The sequence below is a fragment of the Balaenoptera physalus genome, assembly GCF_965194825.1.
Source record: "Balaenoptera physalus genome assembly, chromosome: 5".
NCBI lineage: Eukaryota > Metazoa > Chordata > Mammalia > Artiodactyla > Balaenopteridae > Balaenoptera > Balaenoptera physalus.
Window position 1 is genome coordinate 80,169,953 of NC_138884.1, and position 12,608 is coordinate 80,182,560.

General features: G+C 37.3%; 1 protein-coding gene across 2 annotated transcripts in view; it reads left to right on the plus strand.

Moving 5' to 3' along the window:
- The first annotated feature begins 9,010 nt into the window (after window positions 1-9,010).
- GABRA4 (gamma-aminobutyric acid type A receptor subunit alpha4) overlaps window positions 9,011-12,608 on the plus strand; it is a 179,807-nt gene continuing 176,209 nt past the window's right edge. For both annotated transcript variants that reach the window (XM_082462484.1, XM_082462485.1), the window contains exons 1-2: window positions 9,011-11,449; window positions 11,856-11,974. In XM_082462484.1, coding sequence (XP_082318610.1) covers window positions 11,364-11,449; window positions 11,856-11,974 — 205 coding nt within the window. In that variant the 5' untranslated portion in view covers window positions 9,011-11,363. The remainder of the gene's footprint in view (window positions 11,450-11,855; window positions 11,975-12,608) is intronic.

Sequence of the window (12,608 nt, forward strand, 5' to 3'; positions counted from 1 at the left end):
GTTAATTATAGAACCTTATGCCAAACACAGATATAATACTTTCAATGCTTAGCCTTTATAATGCCTTATTTTAGAAGCAGTTTGCCTGCAGGACACATTCTTTATCATAATTAAAGTCATTGTAATCAAAACCAAGTGAAGCAGTTTGATTTTGGAGTGATTTTGTATTCACGATGTGAGACAAAGTATAGAGGTGGTAGATGTACTAGACCCATAAAAGTACAGAGTTCTATCTTTATGATTATTACAAGGTAATTTTTATACATTTTTCATTTTTTACTGCAAACTTTATGGGGTTATACACTCTGGAATAATGAAATAAATTATACTATGTTAAATATCTTTTCCAAGAGCTAGGCTCTTTCGGTATAATATAATGAGGGGGTTGTTTGTGAGGGTTAGCAAGCCTTATGAAATTTCTGGAAGCCAATCTTAACCTAAAATCAAAACGTATTGTCATTATTTGATATGGAAGGGAATAGCAATAGCACATCTTTTATTATAATTTTGTTGTAAACAACTCAGTTGAAAGGATTCCATTTCAAAGAAAAATAGTTTGATTATAACAAGCAAGGAGAAAACAAAAAAGAAATCATTGCTTCTTCATTAGATGACTTGAAAAAATGTATCAAAATTTCCCCAAATCAGATACTTAAAAGTTTCAAATAAATTTTTTTAAAAAGAGCAAGAAGAAAGGAAAGAAGAGAATCTTTATACTCTTAGAAAGGGCTAAAATGCTGAGAGTTGGCTGTAAATAAGTTGAGTAGGGGGCAAATTAAATGAAGACATTGCTTAACTGAACTCCATATGCTGCAGCTCGCCTACCTTAAGATTTAGGTAAGGAGATTTGATAGTCATCTCAGAGTCCTTGGTTCCTAATTTTAGAGAATTTGCAGAGGGAGAAGCAATGTTCTCTGTGACAGAAAAAAAAAAGGCATTTTTAGTCCTTGTATCTTCAGAAAGCCTTTTAAAAAGCTGACTATAAGTTAAGATAGGTCACTGATAGTCTCTACTTTATGAATACTGAATGTTTGCACTGCTTCACTACTTTCACTTGAATTCCTATTTCTTTTAGTATCAAAGGGTTCCTTTCCAGAGACTGTGCTCAAATCATATTTGCTATGTTTTCAGCATTCACCAGATTCAAAATTTTACTGGATGGTTATTCTTCACCAAGAACCACTTTTTTTTTTTTCTTTTAATCACTTGGGGAGAGTTTCTGGCTATGGGACATTAACCTCTGGAACCAAGAAGCCAGGTGGTGTTTGGCCTCAGCCCAGGACTGCCCTTGGCTTAGACTAGCCAAGTGACTGGCTCTACCTGCTTCCTGGCCTCTCAGCATCCACTATTTATATTTATGCCTTAGCAGAAATTACAAATAACTACATGCCAGACCCCGTGGGAAATGCAAAATTATGGAAACTATAAATGTTAAGCCTGAAAATGCCAAAAATTTTTTTCCCTAAAAGTATAATTTCTAAAGCTGTAAAAAACTGGATGATATGGCATCAAATACATATTCACAGAAGAAAACTAGTTCTGGATTTTAACCAGCATATTTTATTAAAAACACATTCCAAGAGACTGTGTCATCTGTTTTTACAGTGGTATCACATGGTTTTGATTAAAAAACAAGGTATGCTTGGAGCATCTCAAATACCTCCTACTCAGCCCTAAGGTATATACCCCTTAATAGTCAAAGATGTCAGAAAGTACGAGCTCACTGTGTTCATAATCTTGACATGCATACCTTACTATTTTCTTAGGGTAAATTCCCAGAACTGTTGGCACAAAATCAAGCACTTTAAAAAATGTAAATATACAGTTGACCCTTGAACAACGGGATTGGGTGGAGAGGTTTAGGGGCATGGACTCCCCGCCATGCAGTGGAAAATTTATTTATCACTTTATAGTCAGCCCTCCTATATGGCAGTTCCATATCTGCAGGTTCAACCAATGGTGGATCTTGTAGTACTACAGAACGTATTTACTGAAAAAACCCCTGCATATAAGTGGATCTGTGCAGTTCACACTATGTTGTTCAAGGTTCAACTGAATTATCATATTGTCCTATAATATAATTAATGATTTCCTAAATTGCCTAAAAATATGTGTAGTCTAGGTCATGGGCCAAGTACAGAATTCAGATCCCTAAAGGGGCATTTAATTTTTAAAGTCCAGTTCTCTAGATCTAAGATTTCTCCTAACAGAAGTCAGGGATTAAACCAGTAGAATAAAAAACTCACTGATGAGTGTCAGATGATAGGGGTTCAAATACTTATTCTAGTAGTTATTAGTTGTAGAAACTTGGGAAAGTCAAATATTCTCTCTGAGCCTCAGTCTCATACTTAAAATTTTGTGGCACAACTAGGTGATTTTCTGGTTCTAGTTTGGCTTTGTGATTCTGTGATGGAAGTGGGAAATTTAAAATGTCAACGTGGGCATTTACAGTCTCCAAATCTCCCTCTGTCCTTGTTGCAACTGTCTGGTAAGCCTGAAATGTGAGAGGTTTCCTTTGGTTTAAATTTGCTAAAGAACAATGAACTTCCTGGACTCATTCCTTACATAAATACATATTAAATGCTTAGAACTTGGGTCTTACAATGATAAGTAGGGTACCATCCCCTCTCTTGAGAAACTCAAGCAGTCATGAATAAAAACCATTACACGAATGATTAGCAGATGATCAACTGTCTGTAGGGATGGATAAGTGAATCTTCAGCTAGGATGGCACAGGTAGACTTCTCAAGTGAGGTGCCATTTAAGTTAAATTTTTAAAGATATATAAGTATTTACCAGGCAGATAAAATGGAAAAAGGTATTTCTTTGGCAAATGGCATGTGACGATACATGGATGACCAAAATATTTAGTAAATCTGGAAAAATAATTCCATCTAATTTATCACTAAAAGAAAAACAATTGCATTGTCTTTTTCTGTTGTAAAACAAATATGTGATTTGGAGATCTTATGTTACTCATAAATCATATTTGTCAAACATTCAACTTCTGTCCATTGTAGATTGTTTCCAATAAATAACTTTTTATGGTATAATTTTTTTATTGTAAGGAAAGTTCCAAACCCTTCTTTGGTCTTTATCCTCGTGGATTTTTAATGCTTATCAATAATACTGAGGTTCTCTCTATTCTTAAGTACTATATTCAGTTCCTCTAACTTTCTTTTAAAATTATGGTTAATGCCACTCCATGCAGTAGCCACCAGATGGTAATGAAGAGCAGTGTAGCTTCGTAGTCTTCTGAGAACCAAATATATTACCACTGTGTCATGTTACGTGTTCCTGTGCTTGTCTGCAAAATTTAGTTCCAAACGCTGTGTTGGTTTGATGGTCAGCCAGTATACACCTGTGATACTTCGATTATTTACTTTGTGTGAACCTGATTTGTGTGTTAGATTCCGTATTGAGGATTTAAAAAAATACTGAAAAAGACATACAACTACCTGACATTATGCTTTTCTTCAAAAGTTTTTGTTATTTAAACAATTTGAAAGGGCAAAATATTTGTGTCTATAATGATTAGTGAAAATAAATACATCTTTAGGCTAATTTAATTTTTCTTCTGGTTATGAATATATTTGAAGTAGGAGTCTCTTCATATCACAAGTAAGAAAATGATAAAAATAATGTGAATACGTACAATAAAATTGCATAAAATACACAATGTATTCCACATCTTTACTACTTGGGCTTATTTAATTGCCAAATATTTTCACTACATACTATTTTTCTTAAAGTTTGCAAAGCAAATAGTGATATTTCTTCAAAGGCTTAAGCCCTTTTTTCCTTAAAGAAAGTTAAAAAGTGTTTTATTTGAATAATTGGACTGTACATATTTTTTTTGCTAGTGTTATATATTCTCCGAAATTTCTATAATGAACATATATTATTTGGCTGATTAAAAAATCAAAAAGACAAACACAACATTGTAAATCAACTATACTCCAATAAAAATTTTTAAAAAATCAAAAAGACAAAATTAAAATATAATGATTCATTTAAAACCTCAATTATGGCTCATGTACGTTTAACGTTTATACATGCTCACATATCATAAGTGAGTCCTTCCCTGTGTCACAAAAAACTGCCCATCCTAAGAACAACAATGGCAATAAGTTATTATAAGATAACATTCAGGATTCTATAATAATTTCATACCACTTATTTGGGGAAGGATTTAATGGCATTTGAAAGGTAAGAAAATAATTACTTGTTGAATGGACACAGCATTCAATTTTTCTCATACCCAAAAGATTCAGTAAACATTTAGTCTTATATCCCCATACCGCTTGTGTCAGATTAGGGCTCTGCAAATAAACAGAACCAATAGGGATTGAGAGAGAGAGAGAGAGAAAGAGATTTTAAGAAATTGGCTCACACAATACTGGAGGCTGGCAAATTCAAAATCTATAGGATAGGTTGGCAAGCTGGCAACCCAGGGAAGAGTTACAGGTTAAATCTGAAGGTCTGCTGGTAGAATTCCCTCTTCCTCTGGGTAGGTCAGTCTTTTTCCTTAAGGCCTTCAACTGATTGGATGAGGCCCATCCACATTAGGGAAAGTAATCTTTACTTAAAGACTTCTGATTTAAATGTTAACTTCATCTAAAAAGCACTTTCACAGAAACATCTAGAATAAATTTTGACCACATATCTAGGTACCATAGCCAAGCCAAGTTAACACATAAAATTAACATTCACACCACTCATATAAAATGCTATTCAATTTTTCTATGAAATATTTCAGGCACAGAGAAAAGTATATGTGATAACTAGTCTTCAAAGATGGCCACCCAATGAACCATGCCTCCCATGTGCATCCTCTTTTTATGGATGTGGTTTGGTCCTATAACTTGATTTGACCAATAGAATGCAATAGTGGTGACACTCTGACTTCTAAGGCTTGTTCTTAAGAAGTTTTGCAGCTAAGTCTGACTATCCTGAGACCATCCTGTTGTGAGGAAATCCAAGCTAACTAAGTAAGGAGGCAAAAGACAGAGATCAAGAGAGATCTAGTCAACCCTCCAACTGTTCCAGATATCCTAGTTGTTGTGTCACTCACGTGAAGCATTAAGCTATCTTCATAGACAGCTCGGTCAAACCTTCAGAGGACCACAGCCCCAGTTGCCATCTAACTGCAACAGGATGAGGCACCTCCATGGAGAACCACCAGCTGAGCCTGGTCAAACCATGAACACTGAGAGATCATCATACATTGTTGTTTCAAGCCAGCGAGTTTTGTAATGGTTTATTATACAGCCATAGATGGTCAGAACAATACCAAAAAGTAATATAATGAAGACTCAAGTCCTTACAACCAGATTTATCAATATTTAACATTTTGCCGTATTTGCCTCATTAGATAAATAATTGAAGTAGCCAATGTTCCTCTTCCTATTCTATTCCTTTCTTCAGATAGCCATTATCTCTAATTTGGTGTTTATTTTTTCATGCAGGTTTATCACTACATGTATACCCATAAATAATGTAAAACATTATGTTTCATGTTTTAAATTTTGTATAAATGATAATTTTTTGAAGGTATTATTCTGCCACTTGTTTATTTTGCTTACATTATATTCTTGGCATATATCTATATTGATATATACTTGATTTCCTTAATTTTAATTGCTTTATAGTGCTTCATTTACACCACAGTATAATGTATCCATTTCCCTGTTAAAGGATATTTAATCTGTGGCTATTTCCCCACTATTACAAACAATATACTATTGTGTAGGTCCCTTGTTGTGAATATGTATGAGAGCTTCTGTGGGCTATAAAACAGGCATGGGATGGCCTCATCATAGGTTATGATCATGTTCAACTTATGTATACGTATTGCCAAACAGCTTTCCAAATTGGTTGTACTAATTCCGTATTACACTTGAAACAAGACAATGCAGACAGAGAAAAACAGATACTGTATGATCTCACTTATATGTAGACTTTAAAAATTGAACTCATAGAAACAGTGTAGATTGGTGGTTGTCAGGGTCTGGGGGTGAGGGAAATGGGGAGGTGCTGATCAAAGGGATTTCAAACTTTCCATTAAAAGAAGAATAATTTTTAAGGATCTAAAGTATAGCATGAAGACTATAATTAACAATACCATATTGTACACATGAAATTTGCTAAGAGTAGTTCTTAAATGCTCTCATCATACACACACACACACGCACACACACACGCAAGGTAACTCTGTGAGGTGATGGATGTGTTAACTAACATTATTGTGGTAATCATTTTACAATATACACATATATCAAAATAAAACAACGAAAATAAAATTTATCAAGTGGTTCTTCAAGGAAATGGAATAAAGTCTTGACCCTTCCATTTTCTGGTCATGTAACCACGAGAAAATTATTTAACATTTTGAAGTCTCAGTTTCCTTATCTATAAAATGAGCAAAATAATACCTAACTGTAAACATATTTTTCTGAAGATTTAAATGAGATTAACTATTAATAAAGGATAATTGCTATTATTATAATAAAGATTATTATTATCATCATTACTATTGACATTAAAAAATCACATATGTCTTTGTGGTTTAATGAATTTAAAAAATCATTACATGCACATTACTTTCATTTTGTTTACTATATATAGTTGAAGGCAGATCACCACTGTTATGTCCTGAATTGTGTTCCCGTCAAATTCATACATTGAAGTCTTAATCCCAATGCCTCAGAATGTGACTCTACTTGGAAATAGACATTTTAAAAAGGTAATTCAGTTAAAATAAGGTCCTTAGGGTGGACCATGTAAGGTCTGGTGTCCTTACAAGAAGAGGAAATTTGGACTCAGATGCACATGCATACAGAGAAAAGTCCATGTGACACAGCGAGAAGACAACCACCAATAAGCTGCAGAGAGAAGCCTCAGAAGAAACAACCAAGCTGACATCTAGATCTCAGACTTCTAGCCTCCAGAATTGAGAGAAAGTTAACTTCTGTTAATTTAGCTAAAAAAAGAAAAATAATCAAGACAATATACTTATCATACGATAGGCACTTGGCAGCAAATGTAACGCTATGTTTAATTTTGAGCCCTATTGGTTATGCATAAATTGCCCTTGCTAATCATGACTATTAGATGTTGAAAAAAAACTATCACTATTTTTTTTCAGAAACTTTGAAAATACGCACATGTACATGAATGCAATCAAGGGAATGTTCCTTCTAATACTTAGTACTTTGTATAAAGTTTATAGAATATTCACACACAAAAAACAATCTTGGTTCTTTGGAGTCTGGTATAAAATAGTATCTCTGTAATTACTCTGAGAACTCGCTCCAGAATTCAAGGTCTAACAAATAAAAGAATGCTTCGTGCATCATTAGTTATTTGCAAATAAGCCTAAAAGTATTTATTAAATTCATTACTTGGATTCCAAGACCTTAAAATGTATTCTTTCTACTTATTATAAACTATTGGACTTTCAAATGACACAAAAGCTGATATTAGAGAGCTAGTATTTCCTATTATAGTTTAAATTAATGTGGGATCTTGGAGACTCTTAAGTGTGGATATACTTTCTTCAATGTCCAACTTGGTCATGGACAGTCACAAAAATATTCAATTAATAATTTAAAATACTTACTATAATAGCTGACTTTCCAATTTCATGTATAGAAATTATTTGGATAAGATACACATATTGCTTAAATGTTATTTTCTTTCAAGTAATCACATTGGAACAACTAAATGTGCATTAACTCTATGGCCAAGAAAAATAAACACTTATTCTGAAAGTAGTAATCAATTATGAAATATTTATTCAAATAGATTCTGTTAAGGTACCCCAGCTTATGTCATTTTTAATGTAGTAACCATTAAAACAATAGACACAGTATTGGGATGTCTTAATAATAGAGATAAAAATCTACAACTAGACAATAATAACAGATTAGCAAACAGGTAAATTTTCGTAGAAGTGTTGTTTTAATACAAATGAGGAAAGGCATGATTAGAGAGCATCAAATCATTTCTTCTCACCTGTCCTAAATATATAGGACAGAGAAATGCATTAATGCAAAAATAATCAATAGCTTCTATATTCTCAGAATTGAACTATTTCAACTAGATGTATATCCACAAGCCTTCAGAATTTAAAGCACTAATTCACATCATTACCCTGTTCCAATAGTTAAAATTGGTTCAATCTTTTACCAAAAATAATTATAGAAAGAGAAACAGGTTGAACTCTTACAAATTATTCATTTTATTACCACCCCAAATTTTTGTGTACCAATCTAGTTGCCATTTAATAAATTGATAAAAATCAGGCTGAGTACTTTCAAAGGAGACTCAAGATCTACATAATAGTCTATAGAAACTGGCAATTGATAACTTTATCAAATGGGATAGAGATGTTTGTCACATATTAGCTACAAATGTTTGTTTGCCTGTTTGGTTGACTGTTCTACTATATATGTCATCTTTTACATTAAAACATTAGTCCATACTATGGGTGTTCATAGCCTTTGAGAATCTGATAACAGTTTTGTAGAGTCACACAGAAAAAATGCACATGCTTACATGAATACAAAGTTTTGTATTAATTTTCAGGACATTTCATAGGCATTGTGGACAAAGTGTCCATCCTAAGACTTTAGCAGTAAGGTGATCTGTATTACTTGCATCCCACCATATCAAATGTAGACCTTTATGATACATTTATAATATGTTGCTGACTTAACATAATAATGTTTGGGGGTAGTGCACTTGAATATAGCAATCAAAGATTTATGCCAACTTTAAAGAAGGAAGTTATAGGTACAATTTTAATACCTTCATACTTCTACACAGCTATATACGGGAAAAGTTCACTCACAATCTAGGCCATAATGGATAGGAGTTTATATGGAAAATAATAGAATATTTAATGATATTTGTAGGTGAAAGTAAATTGTAATTTTTTTGAATACTGGATTTATTTTAAAACTCATAGAGACAAGACATATATATATGTATATATATATATTTTTAAAGATTTTAGACAGTAAAACCCAACATATAACTTTAATAATACAAAGGTAGCATAAATGAAAGGCTGTTATAAAATAAAATGAGATATAAATATCTCTACTGTTATCTTCAGCTGATCTTAAGTACTATATACCAGTTAAGAAAAATATAATTGGAAGTAGCTATATAAAAGGAGGAATCTTCTTTTTATCCCTTTGAAGGTTTTAGTTTCACATACTTAAAATTGGAATTTTAAAGATAATTTTTCTTTAACTATGTGGAACTTTTTTTCCTAAGGCCATTGTTTTCTATTCTTTATATATATATATATATATTTAAGTGGAATTGTAAGGAAAAGTAGAAAATACTGAATTAGGTTTTAGAGAGTATAGGAAAGCACTAAGATTGGAGAAATAATATAGTATGATATAATAATACTATAATGTATTAGCAACTTTTAAGTGGATAATCTGAGGCGACAAATGCTTTCACGGCATATTTGGGGAACACACTAGTATTTCCATTTTTTCTCCAAGAGAGTGAGCTTGAATTTCATCCAAATTAATTAAGATGGGTCTGGAAACAAGCGATTCATTAATTCGTTTAATTGTTCATTCAATAAATATTTATTGTCCTTGTACTAGGTGCCATGCACTGTAATAAGAGAAAAAATAAACTCAGATAAACAAAAATCACCCAGCCCAGGCCCTCAAGCAGATTACAGTCTTTAAGAGAAGAATGATACAGATAGAATTAGGATAAAGTATAATAAATGCCATGAAGGAAGCAATATACAATACCATGAGAGTACATACCTCTGGCTATTATGCACTTTTGGCAATCAGAAAAGGCTTCGTCTTTGCAAGAAAAGCTTTAACCAGAAGATTGAAACAAACAAACAAAAATAAACAACCAAAACCCCCATACTCCCTTGGTTTAATTGTTTCCATATCAAATCAGTCCACCAGTCATCAAACTTTGAACAAACCGTCAAAAGTCCTAAACAGAACATAATTATTGGTAGTGACTGGTTCCAGGGACCTAACTTTACAGAAATTACTTAGGTCATTGATCCATCATATAAACATTTCCATATGCATCACTATTAAGGTGAAAGACACCTTTTCCCCTTGGAACCAATAATTAACATTTTTGAAAGTTCTGTTGGAAGTGCTTATCTCTGTTCAATAAAACACTAAAGTTATGGTGCTTAGTGTTCCTTTGCAAGTCATTAGTGAATTGTGAGGCTTCCCTTCTATTTTAATCTCTCTCTCTCTCTCTCACACACACACACACACACACACACACACACGCACACACTCTTTCTCTTTTCCTGCTCTCTCCTCTCCCTCTCTCCAGCCATCCTTTCCCCCTCCCTGAAGCATTCTGGAAGTCGAGTCAGCTCTGTTGTGAAAGAAAAAGAGTGTCAACTGTCTCAAGAAGTGAAAGTGATTTTGACCAGATGTCCCTTTTCTCCACCTCTTTTCTGCCCTCCAGAAAAAGGATGGAGTAACAAAGCAGAGGGCCTGTGCGTGCCAGGCGGCTACGGGTACCGTGAAGGAATTTGGTATCTTTGCAGCAACAGCTTGGCGAAGGAGTTGACTACAGAATGAGGCTCAAGTCCACTTCCTAACGGTTTGGCGAGAGTCCGCCCAGTGAGTTGCAACCCCTTTTACCAGGAAGAATCTTCTTTCCTTCGGCGCCCCCCAACACCTGAAGGGGAGAGTCCCAGAGGTTGTTTCCGTTCAGATTTGATCCCCTCTCCCTATCCTGGTCTCCCACTCCCCACGCCCAGCAAGCCCTGCCATGTCGCCCTTTCTCCACCTCCAGCCTTGAAAATGGGTACAAACAGGTCCTCAAACAACCTAAAGAGAGAGGAGCTTCAAGCGTTCAATCCACATCCCAGCGGGAGGCAGAAGTGGAGCGTAAGCTTTGCTGTGGGAGGGGACACACCTGTGATGGGGCGTTGCGAGCGCGAGGAGGGGCGGAAGCCCCTGGTTCTGCTGCCTGGGGTTAAAGGTCGGAAAGAACTTGGCTCAGCCCTTCGGTGCCAGCGCCCCAGGGTTAACCCCAGCAGGCTCGGGGTGCGGGCACGAAAGGGTGTGAAGGGTATATACACAGCTCTCCATACACTGGAGAGCTCGGCAAGGAAAGGAGGGGGCGAGGCAAGGCAGGAACCGCCTCCCCGGCCCGCGTGCACACACGCGCCCACCGCGGCTGGGGCTGGCTGAGCGCAGGCGAGTGTGAGCGCGGGCGAGTGTGAGCGCGAGTGTGCGCACAGCCGCGGAGAGCCTCTGCCCTCGCCTCGCACCCTGCTCAGGGCATCTGGAGAGCCTGGAAACCTGAACAGGCTTAAAGTATGGCATGTTGCAAAGATGGTTTCTGCCAAGAAGGTACCCGCGATCGCGACGTCCTTCGGGGCCAGTTTCGCCCTCCTGCACTTCCTGTGCCTGGCGGCTTGGTGAGTTCCCCGAGGTGCTGGGGGCCAGGGGAAGGTGGAGAAGCGGCCAGCTCTGGCTCCCCTCTGGCCGCCAGCACCCCCTCCCCCTCCAGGGCGAATTAGACCCTCTGGTCTCCGCTGTAAGGTCAGCGGCCCGGAGCCGGGCTTTGCTCTGCCCACGTAGACGCCGAGAGCAGAAGGGGCGCGGGGTGCAAGAAGAGTGTGGATATTGGGGTCCGTGTGCGCGGGATGCGCCTTTCCTGACCATTTCTCTCTCTCCCCCATCCCTCCGCCCTGCCTCCTTTAGTTTGGGGCAAGAGACTCTTTTCCTAGAAGATAAATCTGTTTCCACCTGTTCGCTGATCAATTCTTAAAATAACCCCCTCCGCCCCTGTTTTTTTGTGTGTGTGTGTGTGTGCGTTTGCAGTTTAAACGAATCCCCAGGACAGAACCAAAAGGAGGAGAAATTATGCCCGGAAAATTTTACCCGCATCCTGGACAGTTTACTCGATGGTTATGACAACAGGCTGCGTCCTGGATTTGGGGGTATGAACGATTTCAAACGCGCAAGTGTGTCTTGTCTGTCTCTCTCTGCGTCTGCCTGTCTGTCTGTCTGTGGGAATATCATTAGGTATGCGTCGCGTGCAAAAATGAAAAATCTCTCAGTCTCTCCCTCTCTCCCTCTTTCCCTTTCCCTCTCCCTCTGTCTCTTTTCTCTCTCTCTCCCCTCTTTTCATGAGACCTCTGACCAGAAACCCGCCCCCCCCCCACCCCGTACTTTCCCATCTCCCTGCCCCCTCAGAAGCTTGGCCTCTCCGGAACACTAATTACCTTCCGGGACCTGACTGCCGGGTGGGCGAGGCTGAAGGGGAAGTGTCCAAAATGGGAGCTCGAGGCTCAGCTGCCCTGCTGCGCTGCGCCCCGAGAATGGACGGCCCCCTAACCTGGCCACTGCTCAGAGCAGGTTGCACTTGACACAGCTGATCCGAAGTCCCCTGTCCTCCCACGTGGAATCAGTCCCTCTGCCAAAACCTCGACCCTGTTCTGCCTAGGACATGAATCAGGGGCACAAGCTGCCTGCTCTCCTAGAGAACCCAGTCCTTTCCTATTCTTTTCTACCTTGGGATGAAAGTTTACTTTATTTGGAGGGGTGGCATTTACTACCCTCCTAAGACTTTGG